Source organism: Thalassophryne amazonica, chromosome 20 (genome assembly GCF_902500255.1).
Source record: "Thalassophryne amazonica chromosome 20, fThaAma1.1, whole genome shotgun sequence".
In the NCBI taxonomy this organism is placed as follows: domain Eukaryota; kingdom Metazoa; phylum Chordata; class Actinopteri; order Batrachoidiformes; family Batrachoididae; genus Thalassophryne; species Thalassophryne amazonica.
In genome coordinates this window covers 34138123-34154650 of record NC_047122.1, presented here as the reverse complement: position 1 = coordinate 34154650, position 16528 = coordinate 34138123, and the positions used below count along the sequence as shown (strand labels likewise).

The following is a 16528-nucleotide window of genomic DNA, read 5'->3' as shown; positions in this document are numbered from 1 at the left end:
CGTAGTTTATTGTTACAGGTTAAAAAGGTGGGTGAAATTGTACTTTAAAAACAGTTACATGCTAAAACATCATGAAGAAAAATAAGCCTTTTTTCCATTTATCAATGTCATACAACACAAAGCTATAATAAACTGCAACATGTACTATAAAGTGCAAAATGTAAAACATGTAAATCACCTTGTTTCACACCAAAAAATCATCATGTTTTCTTTAATATTAAGACTTTTACCAGTTATAACTCTGTGTTTACACTTTTTTAATTTTGAAATTTTTATTTTTGCTTAAGCAAATCATTTTTCCACTGCTAATTTCACATGCCCTGACAGCTTTATTTTAAATTATATGAATGAAAATGTCTATTTCCAGGAACATCCTACCTGTGACAAACAGTGTCACCAACCCTGCACAGCTCCACAGGAATTTATTCATTCTGATCTTCCAAGACGATCCTGCAGAAGTGCTCTCAAATCCCCAACAGTGACTTTTCAGAGCCTGTTACTGTTAATGTTGCCGTGCGATTAAGTGATACTGTAGTACAGTGACTCAGGGTCAACATCTCTTTATATCAGGTTACTCTGTAAATATGAGCCAACAATAAGCCCAAGATAAGCAGCTACCTGCAATAGGTGAGGCATTTCTTTAAAATATATGGCACTTCAAATACAAAAAGTAAATCAGGCTTCTCAATATAAAAACTTCTAAAATTATCTTCCTTAGACTCAAACTGAAAGTAAATCTCTATAACTTGATATAAATTAATTAAAAATATAAAGGCCAAGATGATGGGTTGCATAATCAGCCCTTTTGGTATAATACCTGTAAATAATCAGTTTAATTGCCAGTTTTCTTCAGACAAGTCAGGGGATGGATATATATATATATATATATAGAGAGAGAGAGAGAGAGAGAGAGAGAGAGAGAGAGAGAGGTGGGCCAATAAAATGTTACCACTTTTTGATCGTACACAAGTTTTTTGAAATGAGAACTTATTCGAAAATTTTATTTACAGACTTGTAACAGAAGCATCAAATTAACATTTGATACCAAAGGTTTCCCACTTTGTCTCTTGTTTTCCGCACAGTTCAGTAATTGATGACATGTTCAATCCACGCTCCTCTTCTTTGGATTACAGCTGCAACACGCACATTGAAGTTTGTGATGACATTGCCACACATCTCAAGAGGGATGAAAAAGAAATTCGGAGAATCCCTCTCAATTATTGGTTGAAATAAAAGGATGAATAAATGGAACAGTTTTCACTGTGTTGAATGTTTGATCTCCAAAGTAAAAGTCAAACAAGGTCGACATCCATTGAATTCAATGACAGGTGTTATATGTTACCCTGTAACGTGATAACTAAGCATGATAGATGGTGCAAACTATTACTTATTAGAAGCCTATCAACCCAAGCAATGATTTGCATCTTTTTTTTTTATTGAATTGGAGCAACTTTAACTATTGACAACTGTACAAACTGAAACTGACATTTGTCACCATTTTTTTCCTGTTTTTACCCCATAACTCCAAAACATTCTGTCACAGATAGTCCAAACTATACCTTTTTGGAATCATTATGATCAGACAAATAATGTGATATAGCTTTCAACAAGATTGGAGCATTTTTACATTTTGACCTCTGTGTAATTCTTCATTGACTCCTACCTGGCTACAGCTACCACCCTGGGATGGTTATCATGCATTTTTGTGTCAGCCATGGTACACAGAGGCTGGATTCTGTGTCGTTTGGTCACCTTCGGTGGTACCAATCAGGTCAAAATTGATGACTGGCTCCTTGACTAACACATACACACACAGAGTTAGGTATGCAGTTGTATAACTTCATAATGAAGTGGTATAGAGGAGGATTTTCGGGAGCACTTTACTTGAAGGTATCGCCATAATAGTGACATGACATTGTCATAACTGTTACGTGACACGGTCATGAACGTGTCATAAACATTATGGCAATGTCATAAATGTTTATGACTGCTGTCATTAATTGTCATTCAGTTTTTGTAATGACAAGTTGATATCTTCAATATGACAACTTGCTATTAATCAAAGTATCATAACCAGAAGCTGTCTTTGGCCTTTTTGGTCTTCATTTGTATGCCAACTTATCAGCTTACATCTTTACAAGTGTTGTACCAAAGGGGCCCATTACTTATCTAACCCATCATCTTGGCTTTTACATTTTTAATTAAATGATATCAAGTTGTAGAGATCTGCTTTGAGTTTGAGTTTATGGAAGATCATTTTGCATTTTTTATATTGAGATGCCTGATTTATTTTTGTATTTGCAATGGCATAAACAACTTAAAATGTGTGAAATACCAAGGGGCCCAGTACTTGGAGGGCACTGTAGATTTGATCTGATATCTTGTTCTTTCTCTGCTTCACTTCACCATGAAGCTGTGAGTGGTCCTGCAACAGACAAAAACTGCGCTATGCACACTTTCTCTAGTCACAGATAATGAAGGCTATAACTCCTGTGGAGTTGTCTGGGTGTCTTGGTGGCTTCTCTCACTGACCTCCTTGTTGCACATTCACTCAACGTTTGAAAACTACCTTCTCTAAACAGATTTACCATATAATACCACACTGTCCTAACTGATGTAAGTGAAGTCCAGGAATATTCATTGTCTTGGAAATGTTCAAGTATTCATCCCATGACTTATCAAAAGAATATTGGCTCTAAAACTGATGATTTGTGCTAAGAATAATAATATTCATTTTGTCCATCGAGGGACAATGTATAAAAATGACCGTAATTTCAAAATGGTTAATGTGATATTTTTGTCAAACCTCAAGGTTTTTAGGTCACAAAACATCTGAACATCTACACTACAGCCGTGTCTAGATTGTTTCATTTAGACTTCACTGTGGTGGTGTTCAGAGGCAATAACAAGGAAATTGCTTTGTTGTCCAAATACTTATGAACCAGACTGTATGCTCACTCACTCATCTTCAACCACTTACTCCAATTAAGGCTCACGGGGGGCTGGAGCCTATCCCAGCAGTCATAGGGTTTGAGGCAGGGTACACCCTGGACAGGACACCAGTTTGTTGTAGGGCCTTATATAGACAAGCAAACACATTCACACCCGCACGCACACCAACAGACAAATTTTCCAATTCGACTAACCTGTATGTCTTTGGACGTGGGAGGAAGCCAGAACACCCGGAGGGAACCCATGCAAACACTGGGAGAACATGCAAACTCCACACAGAAAGACCACAGGTAGGAATTGATTCCATGACGTTCTTGTTGTGAGGCAACTGTGCTAACCACTATTCCACCATGCTGCCCAGACTGTATACTTGCTTACATCATTTGCTGAGTTAGAGGATGATAGCATCGACTGGCAATTTATGAAACTGAAGCACATGGTCTCATTTATTCATTCATTGATCTATTCACTCCATGCATTGCCTAGGCTTTCATTGCCTAGGCATACATAATTGCTAATTGCTCATTAATGCCACAGATTGTTGTTTGGTCTGACTCAACACAAGAAATGCAACTGGTACAATGTTTCTATTGAGCTTCACCTGTGAATTTTTAATTTGTGGTTCCAGACAAACTGTCAGTTGAGTGCCAGAAAAAAGTGAGCAGCCTGTTTGATGAGCAGCTGTACAATGTCAGTGTTTGTTAGAGGAGGACACAAACAGAGTTGCTGAGAATGAAGAGCAATGTGCAAAAACAAGTCAGTGAACACAATGTGCTGTACAGACTGTTTCTACTGTGGCCCATGTGCTTTTGACAGGTCACGTCGCATCAAGTCAGGTCAGGGAGGGTGTGTACGTGCTGCTCATGCTGGAGCTCCACGTGTGCTGTTGATGCTGCTGCTGCACACTCTACTGGTGCTATTTCTCAAAAACATCCCTGTTGATGACTGATGTTATGTGGTCCCTCGCTCTGCCTGGTCCACTTACTGAAGTCTTCACAGCACCTGCATGCTGCATCCAGTTCAGGAAAACAGGCCACACTGGCCGTATAATCTTACAACCGTTGTTCTGTCATGACAAAATGAGCCTCATCAACCTCTGGGGTCCAAGGGTATTTTCTTGAATTTACCATACTTTCAGTAGTTCTCATTTTAAGGTACTTTGTTTTAGTACTCGTATAAAGCCCATGTGGTACATATCAAACTGTTCAGAAGAATCTCAGCTTTCTGAATATGTGAGACATATTGGCTTAGACCACTGTGCAGGGGTGGTGGCCAAATGGTTGGTGTACTTGGTTTCAGTGTGGAAGGTTCCTAGTACAAATCCCACTCCTGCGACATTTCTCCATGTAATGTGGAGTTGCGTTAGGAAGGGCATCCAGTGTAAAACCTGTGGCAATTCAACATGCAGATCCACCTCGGATTTGCTGTGGCAACCCCGAGTGCAAAACAAGGAAGCAGCCAATGGAATTTACTATTGGCCTAGACCACTGTACAGAGAAATAATTTGACTCTAAACCTGAAAATATAATTTTTTTAAATCTTTTAAATCTTGAGCGAATATATATTTTTTTTCATATAGACAAACTATTTTGGTGTTAGAAGTGGGTTTACCAAGGTCTTTAGGTCTCAAAAGTAGTGTAATATATGAAAATGATTTTAAGACCATGCAAAAATATATTACAAAAATTATGTGTGGTGCAGTGCAGCAACCCCAACCACTGGGAAGTGTCATAGTCCAGCGGATATGCGTCAATTTTCGATAGAATCGTTCACTTCCGGATAGAAGCATGAAATTTGGCACAAATGTAGCTATCTATGTCCTCTTTCATATAAAAGCAAGACCCGCCTCAGCTCTTGCACGGTTCTTGCATTATTCAAGATGGCGTCCAAGATGGCTGCCAAAAATCACTTTTTTGCAAATAACTCAAAACTATGACTAGTTAGAGCAAAATATTGTATTACTAGTGAATAGAAATATGGCTATTCTGCACATTTTATCATAGTTACATGTCTGTATGATGCACAGTTCCTGAGATACACCATTGCAAAGTTTAAAGGATTCCAAGAAATCTTATATATAAGGGCTTAATCTATAACCATACAAATGTACAAGCATTTACTGTCCTACAGCATAAAATGCAAAGTCATGTCTAATCCAGACAATTTTCAGATCAAAGTTAAATGAACAAGCTAAACCATATAACTCTTAAACTCCTATTTTAAGCTTGACAAAAAGGTAGATATTAACGAACATCATGAAATGACAATTACGAAATACAAATCATCGCAACTACACTACATTAGTTGATGACATGCACCACCACAATGACATAAAGAGGTGCAACTCAAATTTGCCTTGAAACATTTGCACAAGCCTCTGCAAGCTTTCTTACAACTACAGTTAATGAGCTCTTGGCACACTTTTGATGCTTCTGGCAGAGTGCTCCACTTGGGAGTAAATCTGCCCTGACACCTCTCCCAACCCCAATCTGTGACATCTGGAATATCTTGCTGGGATTTCAGAGCTTGTCCCCAGATATGTCCAGCCTGAAATGCAACACGTTTAATGTGCTCTCTAAGGGCTGCCTTGGTTGGTGGAATGCTCTCCAGTGACTATCTGCCTTGGGCAAAAAGAGTTTGACGAGCTTTGTCAACATCTGACAGAGGACATGTGTGACTGTACATCACCACTGTAAACCTCTAGGGCAGCTTCATCTTCAGGTGTAATGGTGTCCTGCCTTGAACGTAGCCTCTCTAAGACTGTAGTCAACTCTGGCACAACATTCCAGGCATCAAAGGCAGACTTCTTGCCTTTCCCAGCAAAGAAGGAGGTGGTGTCTGAACTACTGAATGCATGGAAGAAAGGTAACGCCTTGCTTCTATTTGGTCCAAGAGCACTTGCTAGACTGTTGGCTGATATGTATGTCAGAGATTTTCCAACACCATATGCAAGCCAGAGGTGTTGTGTGGGCCGCCAGAAGAGGAGGTACTGCTGGCCCACCACCAGAGGGCGCCCTGTCTGGAGTGCGGGCTCCAGGCACCAGAGGGCGCAGCCGCCTCACAGGAGCAGCCAGGGTGACAGCTGTCACGCATCACCTGCAACAGCTGTTACCAATCACCTGATCAGCAGGGGAATATCAGCAGGACGACGTCTCCACCTCTTTGCCGAGATATCGTTCTACCTGGAAGGTAACGTTCTCAGCTGACCGTGAGATCTTTTCAGTAACCTTTTGTGCATTATATAGCAGACTCTTTCCAACGAGAGGTGGAGGTAGTTTTCCTGCCGTGTGAATTGATGGGTGTAAACGCGCCCACATTTAATTGTTTTTTTTTTTTTGTTCCTCGCCAGCAGTACCAGGTCCGACACGCGGAGGCAGTGGCCACCTGGGAGTTCGGGACTTGGCGGCTCCAGTATTCCCGGGGTCTGGTGGCGGAGGAAATCGTGTGGTTCCGGTTCTGCTTTGGACAGACGTCTTCTATCTTCGAGCCTGCCCACACGACACCTTCTGTGATTTGACTTGTTGTCTATTGTTGTAATCTGTTGTGTTTGTTGTGCCCATTCACAACAGTAAAGTGTTATTTGACTTCCTCCATTGTCCGTTCATTTGCGCCCCCTGTTGTGGGTCCGTGTACCTACACTTTCCCAACAAGAGGTTAATGTTGAGTTGGTTCACATATGCAACAGCAAGAACAATGACATCTGTATCCACTGTCCTTATCAAAATTCGATTGAAGCCCTGTGCAGCACCATGAGCAGCATGCAAAAACATTCTTGTATCAGCTTCCTCATGGTTTGCTGGATTGATAGCACTAGTATCAACTGAACAATTAGTCACAACAGCTTGATTTAGTGTGGAGATAACAGTGTCTTTCACATCCAGTGTAACAACTGCTCGACTTAGGAACTGAAAGAGTGCCACCTTGTTTTCTGAGCAGCGTAGGAAGGTTTGCCAATTACTTGGAATTGCAGTTTCTGGTAGTACTTTTCTTCGAATACCTACTCCTCTTCAAGTTCTGCAAGTGCCATAGCAAGACTTATGCCAAACAGCTTTCTTAGACTTTAGTGTGTATTCAATCCCTTGTCCTTCATCTAATAGGTGTAAATCTACATTTATAGGGACTTCACCTATCTCTTTGAATTTGATCAGATTGTTTGCAAAAGTAGTATAAGCTGAGCCAAATGAGCTTCTGGTACTGTTTGCTGGACATATTAGTTTTTCATCTATGTCAGCCTGGCATATCACACACTTTGTCCAGTCAAGTTTACAAGTTGAACTTTCTCTTGCACAGTTTGAAGCCATATTCAGCTTTCCTTCACATATACATCTACGGACAACTACCACCAAAAGTCCAGAATCTAACCATCACCGCTAGCTAGCTAGACAGTACATAGACAATTAGACATAGCCCAGTGCATTGTTACCAGTCATTCTGAGTGTTGGGCAAGTGTGTGCACATGTGACTGCTGACTACACAGCTTGGTAGAGGGCAGCAGTGTGGAGGCCTGGAGGTATGTGCTGGCCTACAGGGACAGTGCATATTCATTCCAATAGTGAGTCTGACAAGGCTCTGTGTGATCTGAATAGAACAGATTGTTGCAGTATAGTGGTAAGTGGATCCTTAGTACTTATTAAATGCCTAAACTTTATTGATTGCATTCATAATAATATTATTTAATAGTTTTAACAGTTGTAGATGTTGAATCCTGTGCAGCCTATATTTTTAATGGTGACTGCTGGATTTAGGCCATACATAAGTTAGGTAACAATGCATTTTGTATGTTGTAAGTTGATACTTACTATTAATTGATCAAATGTCTGAACACATTGTCACAAAGTTGAAAAAATATTTTGTATAATATGGAAATGTATGTGTGATTGTGTTTATTGTCTGTTTACAGGTATAATTTTTAATAAAGTTTGTATACAAAATCACCCAGCTATTAGTGTTACATTGAATATACAAAGATCCGCTACTGTTAATTGATTAAAAAAATTGTATCTTTAAAACTATTCATGCTACAAGCTTGTAATTAGGCTCAAAATGTGAAGAATAGCCATATTTCTATACAATGGTAATACAATATTTTGCTCTAACCAGTCACAGTTTTGAGTTATTTGCCAAAAACAGATTTTTGGCGGCCATCTTGGACGCCATCTTGAATAACGCAAGAACCATGCAAGATCTGAGGTGGGTCTTGCTTTTATATGAAAGAGGACATAATTAGCTACATTTGTGCCAAATTTCATGCTTCTATACGGAAGTGAACGATTCTTCTACATATCCGCTGGACTATCAGTGGCAGAGACACCTTCAAAATCCTCTTTGTAAAATAAATTCACTCACCAGTTCCAGCTAGATCTGTTCTGTCTTCACTCTATCCAGAAATGTCCATACATATCCTTCAGTGATGAAAAGTGTAAAGTTCCTCACAAAAAAGTCCATTTGCTCTGTTGGGGGGAAACTTGTCAATCCTGGAAAAATATCCCTATATATGTTTTTCCACAATAATTTTCTTTGCCGTAGGACTAAACTAAATTTAAGTGTTTTCATGCTGACAGGCTAGTTCTTTAGCATTTATGAGTGTTTAGCTGCATGTGAATCCTCCGCAGAGAGACCCTGTACTCTGGCTGCAACCTTTGGCAGGCAGAGAGAAACAGACCCATGTGACCTTCTCTGGCCTCTATGACTGGCTGTGAATCAAAAACCCTCTATAACAGGGACTGAAACAACTGGTGACCATCTGTTTCAGCAAGAGGTTGAATGACAACTCTGTGACATTCTTTTGCTGATCTATAAACAGAAATACAGTGGGTGAAATAAGTATTTGATCCACTGTCAATTTTGCAAGTTTTCCCATCTACCAAGAATGGAGAGGTCTGTATTTTTATTGTAGGAACACTTCAACTTTGAGAGACAGAATCTAAAAAAAAAGAAAGATAAAAAATCAGAAAATCACATTGTATGATTTTTAAATAATTTGCATTTTATTGCATGAAATAAGTATTTGATACAACCGGAAAGCAGAACTTAATATTTGGTACAGAAACCTTTGTTTGCAGTTACAGAGCTCAGACATTTCCTGTAGTTCTTGACCAAGTTTGCACAGACTGCAACAGGGATTTTGGTCCACTCCTCTGTACAGATCTTCTTCAGATCTTTCAGGTTTCCAGGTTCAGCTCCCTCGTAAGATTTTCTTTTGGCTTCAGGTCTGGAGACTGGCTAGGCCACTCCGGGACCTTGAAATGTTTCTTACGTAGCCCCTCCTTAGTTGCCCTGGCTGTGTGTTTTGGGGTCACTGTGAGTGGAGTTGATACCAAAAAGCTCTTTCAGTGTCATCTGTCCACTTGACCTTCTCCCATGGCTTCTCTGGATCATCCAGATGGTCATAGTGAACTTCAAATGGTCCTGGACATATTCTGGCTTGAGCAGGGGGACCTTGCTGCCCTGCAGGATTTTAAACCATGATGGCATCGTGTGTTACTAATGTAATCTTTCTGACTGTGGTCCCAACTCTCTTCAGGTCATCAAGCAGGTCCTCCCATGTAGTTCTGGGCTTTCTCAGAATCATCCTTACCCCATGAGGTGAGATGTTGCATGGAGCCCCAGACCAAGGACTCCATTTGTATTTCTTCCATTTTCTAATAATTGTGCCAACAGTTGTTGTCTTCTCACCAAGCTGCTTGCCTGTTGTCCTGTAGTCCATCCCAGCCTTGTGCAGGTCTACAGTTTTGTCCCTGGTGTCCTTAGACAGCTCTTTGGTCTTGGCCATGGTGGACAGGTTGGAGTGTGATTGATTGAGTGTGTGAACAGGTGCCTTTTATACAGTTAACAAGTTCAAACAGGTGCAATTAATACAGGTAAAGAGTGGAGAATAGGAGAGCGTCTTAAAGAAAAATTAACAGGTCTGTGAGAGCCAGAATTCTTGCTGGGTGGTAGGTGATCAAATACTTATTTCATGCAATAAAATGCTAATTAATTATTTAAAAATCTTATAATGTGATTTTCTGGATTTTTTTTTTAGATTCTGTCTCTCGCAGTTGAACTCTACCTATGATAGAAATTACCACTGGCGGCTGGTGAAAAACAGTCTTGGTGGGGCTGCTGTGCCAATAGATTCCCTTGCCTTGGCCATTACAGGCATTCAAGTGAACAGTCGGAAAATTACTACAATTCCACAATAATCATTTCATGTCATTCTCAAAATCAGCAGTTTTACAGATAAAGTTAACCATTTACAGCTATATTAGGCCCCATTTCTACTTTGGAAAGGAAGAGTATCAAATACAACACTCGAGTTCTTGAGCAAAGAACATTTCACCATTTGACACCAATTACACACATAGTACACCAAACTGTACTGCACTGCCATTATCTTCAGACAAACAGATCCTGGGGTTCACAATGACACCCCCTTAACAAAATAGAAAATATCAGCTAATTTACACGCTTTCAAAATATGGAAAAATTCTTCAATTGACAAAAGAACATTATGTACATACGACAATGTTCACACCACCTTCCAAGAGAGAGAGAGAGAGAGAGACAGAATGTGTTTGTGTGTATGTGTATGTGTGTGTGTGTGTGTGTGTGAGACACAGTGAGAGAGAAAATTAAGGTAATATTTTGCATGAACATTACTGAGTGGAATGGAGGCAAACTAAAGAAGCTTGAAAAACTTAAATAACTTGATTAACTAATAACTCCAAAACTTTTAAACTAAATTGGTTAAAATTAACAGTAGAGGATAAAGCAAATTAAGTACGAGGTCTGTGAGAAAAGTATCCAACCTTATCATTTTTTTAAAAAACCATATGGATTTGAATCACGTGTGATTACATCAGCCAAGCTTGAACCCTCATGGGCATGCGAGAGTTTTTTCACGCCTGTCGGTGATGTCATTCGCCTGTGAGCACGCCTTGTGGAAGGAGTGGTCCAGCCCCCTCGTCGGATTTTGATTGTCTGAGAAGTTGCTGAGAGACTGGCGCTGTGCGAAACTTTGGTGTCATTGATTTGATTAGTTTTGTCCCATTTTAAACCTCCGAAGAGTTCTTCAACTTACTCCAGCAAAAGACATGGAGACAAAATAAAAATAAATAAATATAACCCAAACGTTGTCGTCACCATCATCTCTTCCTGCCTGACTGACTGACAGCAGCAGCTACAGCGTCACGTACGTCACGTATATCACTGACTGTAGCAATCTAACGTTCCCGCATTTTTGTAGCAGGGGCTAAAATTCCGGCGCCCCAAAGCCATTAATTTTGGCAATGCTATTTGCCAAATATTTATTAATTTTCCCTAGCAACTACATACAATTGGTTATTTCGCTGCACTTTAAGGGCGCTTTGAATGACCGCCCAAGACGAGGAACGATACCTTCTCTGCTTCTGTCGGTGGAAATGCACTGTTGAATGAGAGTCAGTTGGAGGAAGTGTTGTTTTAATCATTCACATATGTAGGCACATACTATTAAGTAAAACTGACATTGATAATACTTTTTAAATATATATATATATGTATATATATATATATATTATGGCTTTTCCCCTCCACATCTAGGAGGGCAGCGCCCGAGCGCCCCCTAAGGGCCAGCCGCCACTGGAAATTACAGACCTCTCCATTTTTTGTAGGTGGGAAAACTTGCAAAATCGACAGTGGATCAAACACTTGTTTTACCCACTGTATGCCAGAGTTGATTGTGCAGGCACATCCACAGATCTTAGAGGGTTAACAAGATAGTCTTGATGTGAAAAAAATGTTTGTACTGCAGATGAGTGTGAGAAAAAGTATTTTGGGTTTTATTCAGGCAAAGTGACTCTTGAAAGTAAGATTTATTGGAGCTTCAGTTCAAACAGGATTGCACATTTTTATTTACATCAGTAAAATACACAGTGGTATAAAACCTATGAACAGAGTGTTTCCCTGAAAGCTGTTGCAAAACTCAATAGTGCAACTTATCTTCATTGCGTATAAAGTAGAACCCAACATGAAAAAAGCCCTCAAACAGATGAATTATCAAATGACTGTAACAGGGTATATAACATCTTATGTTTGTCTCAAAATGCAGACAGACTAAATTTTGGTGCCCTTTTTCTTGTATTTGTAGAGAAGCTGACAGCAGTAAGGACTGGATGCATTACAACATAGAGCTCCACATGGAGGCCACGACTGCTGCGCCCATGACGACGCCAAGCGTCATCTTTGTGGTGGCAGCGCCATTGTTGCACCTGTCCGTCGAGCAGCAGGTGAGGGTCACCTGATAGGTCGCGCCAAGCAAAGTGCCATTGGAGGTCATGTCGCAGCCGGTGGACTCTCTACAGCCTCGCGTGACAAAGCCCGTGAAGGATGGCAGTACAGGGAAAGCTGAGGAGAAATCATTTTTTAATCATTACACTGGAAACATTTTTAAAAACATAGAACAACATTTGTGTAAATGCTAAGACTGCTTTCTTATACCACATATTTTAACACACACATACACAGAAAACATTCTGTGTCATGATCATTGTATAACATGTGCATGGCAATACTCATAAAAATGCATCTAACTGTAATAAATTGACATTTTACTCTACTAGATTTATATAAAATATTCTTTGAAAGTCTTAGGCAAACTTGTTTCTGTATAAATTTTTGTGGTGTTTTTTTCCTTCATTAGTATGTCAATAATAGACTAGTAATTAAAGACGATAACAGTCCTTCTCAGGAGACTAAAATCCTAATTACTTTATGTATTTACAGCATGGTGCAAAATACATCACAAATTGTATAGTTCACTCAAAAATAATTATATTTTAAAGTTTAAAAGTAGTCATACCAGATACAGTAAATAGGTGGTTCTTAGAAGCACTTTCATGTTCTCTTGTAATTTTTTTTTAAAATACATATAATTTTCAGGCTTCAATAAGGCTGTTCTACCACTGTCCCACATGCTGACATCTAAACTTCAACAATTAAAATAGTTATAAAATATATGATTTAACTTAAACATTTTAAAGTACCTCAATAGAGTAATATTTAAATAACCACACATTTTAGTATTTAATGTGAGACACTTTTCAATATTTTTAACACAAAAATGCACCTGTTACACAGTATCAATGCTATTTCCACCACAGTCATGTAATTTAGCCTTTCATGAGATTGGGTTTGATTGGGGAGATTGAGGAGACATTTTCATCTACATCTATTGAAGAAAAATCAAGGTAAATGTTGCTCACGTGTATAATACGAATGAAGCGCTGTGCAGCAGCGCAAAGCTCGCTAGTGGTACAGGGAGTCCCAAACAGGAAGTGCCAAATTTTGAGTCCACAGTGAAACAGGAAATGTCAAATGTCAAACACTTCCTTGATCTACAATTCCTGGATTGGCAGATGAGCTTTCATGGAATCTCATGGGAACTCAGTGGCAAGTTCACACTGAAACAGGAAGTGCCAAATTTTGAGTCCACAGTGAACCAGGAAATGTCAAATATTGAACACTTCCTGGCATGGGTGGAGCTAGAGCGGAGGCCAGGGTTGCACTGGACTCTCCTGAAATCTGATTGGACACAGGTGATTGACATGTCACACACGTGTGGTTGAAAAGAGCTCCATTTTGAAATAATTGAGTCATACTGACTGCTAGGTTCCTCCTGTCCAGTAGTTTGTGCTGTGTACCACAAAAAGTTCTAATCCATCTTAAAAGAAGAAAAATGTTTGCCTCAGATTTGAACCGAACATGTTGTTTAGACTAATAATGACACCAAAGTTATACTGGTGTGTAAACAACCATATATTATGCCAGAAATGAGGTCCAGGTTGTTAAAAGCAGCATTTCTCCCTTAATTCGAGTTGCCATGTGTTTCTCCAGTGATTTTTAAACGATCAGGCAGCTGTTGATTAAATAACCTTTTAATTTTGCCGTCTGAAGGACTTAAATAACCTTTTAATGTTGCACTCTGAGTGACACCAGAATGATGCATTTCACTTAAAAATACACATGCCACGCAATGTTTGTTGTCTGAAGAAAACTGGCAATAAAACTGATTATTATTTACAGGTATTATCAAGTTTTAGAGATTTGCTTTCAGTTTGAATTTGCAGAAGATAATTTCAGAATTTTTTATTCTTTATATTTTAGGGTTTCTTGTATTCGAAATGGCATAAACAAATTAAAATGTGTAAAATACTAAGTGTTCCAATACTTTTGGAGGGCATTGTATCCTAACCTTATGAGTGCAAAATGAGTGTGGTATTATTACTGTTTTGTTTAAGAATGTATAATTTTGCTGCACTTTGTGTGAAATCATAGTCATATTGTATATCATACTGATATGACAATATTGAGATATGATAATTTGGCCATATAGTACAGCCCTACTGTCAACTAGCTGAAAAATTTGAATATTAATTTACATCTACATTAAAAAAAATGCTTAAAGTGGCAGGTGGATAAGAGGGCTGTAATTGGGGGGGGGGGGGGGTCCCCACAGAAGCTGAAAGGCAAAAAAAAAAAAAGTTTTAAAAGGCTGAAGCTGAAAGGTTTTAGCCATGCTCATGTTCCTAAGAACCATTTTACTGAAAAAAAAAGTCTGAAGGACCTAAATGACATGGTTAGGTGTTGAGGAGCTTCCAGGCATGTGAGAGCCAAATAAAGAAAAATGTTTAAATGCTTTCACTGTGTAGTTTCTTTTGCACGCACCTGCTTTTCCAGTGTAGCAAACGCTGGTGTTAGTCGCGCAGTCCACCGAAGAAGGGACTAAACACAACCCAGCCAGACTGAAGGAACATTTATTGCACGTCAGGGACTCCGCTGAAACACAAACACAAATATAGAACAGTCATCAGCACACATCAGTTTGAGACAAAAACTTAATTTTGTTGAAGTTTGTTTATTCAACCAGATGATTTATATGAAGTCCATATGGATGAACAAGACAACAGACTCTGGATTATCTGTTGACTTATTGTTGATTATCTGTTTGACTGACTTGGTGATGCAGGTTCGGGTACGGTACGTATTGTCCTTATTTAAATGAAACTGTTGAATCAAACCTGCAAGTAATTAAAAAAAAAGGGTGGCTCATTTATTATTCAAACATTCTTTCATTCTTTTGTAAATAGAGGTCAGACAGATAGTTTCCCATAATTGCTTATACTGTCAAATGTTAGAGATGTATCTACATCAGAGGATCTGTGAATTGTACTGTAAGAAAAGGTTTTATGGCCATAAGGGAGATGCATGTCAGTCACATTTACTTGTGCACATGATAAAATGAGTAATATTTGTTCTATCTCTTTAAACCTAATAGTCTATTCTCTTCACAGTAACAACAGGGCATTATGGTGATCTGGTCAAGGTTATTTAGAAGTCCCAAGGTCAAAAAATGACCTTTGGGGTGATCTACTTTTGGGGTAGGTGGACCCAGTCTGTAGAACAAACTACCCCCGATTTACGTACTCTTACTGATCCATGTGAATTTTATTTCTTGACTTTACTACAAGTATTTTGGTCAAATCCCTTGTATTCTTGTAGATACTTGGAGAATAAAGGCTATTCTGATTTTGATTCTGATTCTGGTCTGGTTTTTTAGTTGCTGTAATGAGCTAATGGGATAAGTATATGGACCGATTGGTGTTCCTAGGGTTGGGTCATCAAGTGCTAAGGTACAAATTACCAGTGGGACACTCCCAACTGAGAGGGGGTGAGTTGGATGAATGCATTCCACTCCCTGCTCTGTGGCCCCACCCAGGTCAATAAACAATCAGCCTTAAAAAAAAAAATAAAAAAAACCAACAAAACAAACAAAGCATCCAATGTGGAAAGATACTAAACACACAAAACCAGGATTTAAGTTCCGTGTGAGTTCTGATGATACTCGTATCAGTAATTTAAAAAATAAAAATAAAAGAGACAGAGAGAGAAACTCCAAATTTTGCAACTTTTGGTGGCACTTCAGAAAGCTTATTTAATTAATTTGTCAAAATATTGTCTTTTAATGTCAGTTGAAGATTAACAGTTGATTTGTTTAAGATGAATCCACAAATCAACAATATTTATTTCCTTTCAATATTTTTGAGTATTTATGAGACCATACACTACAAATACAAATAGATAATTTATAAGTCATCTGATTTAACTTAACCTTTTATATTTCACATTTAAGCCATTCTGTATTTTAATTGAGCTCTGTTAATTATACTAAAGATACAATAAGTCATAATTTTACATTTACACAACTTTTAATGATCAAGTGTAAAAATAAAAGTTTAGCAAAGATAACAGAATTAAAAGTTAAACCTAAAAGTAGTGTTTAAAATGTTAAGTTAAATCTAATGATGAAATTTGTTGTCTTACAATTTTGAGTTTTCTCAACTTTTTCTTTATCTATTAATAAGTCAACCTACAATAAAAGCCATTATTGATCAGTCTTACCCAGCACAAGCGATGCAACCACTGCAATGATTCCGTACAGGATCTTGGCCATCTTTCAGTGGATTATTTTCTTTCTTGCCTGAGACAAGTTCTGCTTTCAGAAAAGGACCAACCTGTTTGGTTTTATAGCATCAGTGTGGAAGAAGGGAGGAGACAA

At 38.7% G+C, this 16528-nt stretch overlaps 1 protein-coding gene across 1 annotated transcript; it reads right to left on the bottom strand.

Annotated features, from left to right (window-relative positions):
* Nucleotides 1-11800: 11800 nt before the first annotated feature.
* Nucleotides 11801-16494, bottom strand: LOC117502088 (sperm acrosome membrane-associated protein 4-like). Its single transcript, XM_034161100.1, has 3 exons — nucleotides 16372-16494; nucleotides 14638-14748; nucleotides 11801-12318 (listed from the first exon to the last, which is right to left on the bottom strand). The coding sequence occupies exons 1-3, from the start codon at nucleotides 16421-16423 to the stop codon at nucleotides 12092-12094; spliced, it is 390 nt and encodes a 129-aa protein (XP_034016991.1). The 5' UTR covers nucleotides 16424-16494; the 3' UTR covers nucleotides 11801-12091.
* Nucleotides 16495-16528: the final 34 nt, after the last annotated feature.

Coding starts and splice junctions, on each gene's coding strand:
- LOC117502088 (XM_034161100.1), bottom strand. CDS start 16,423: ATGGCCAAGATCCTGTACGGAATCATTGCAGTGGTTGCATCGCTTGTG. Junction 14,749..16,371: donor GGTTGCATCGCTTGTGCTGG/GTAAGACTGATC, acceptor TTTGTGTTTCAG/CGGAGTCCCTGACGTGCAAT. Junction 12,319..14,637: donor TTGCTACACTGGAAAAGCAG/GTGCGTGCAAAA, acceptor ATTTCTCCTCAG/CTTTCCCTGTACTGCCATCC.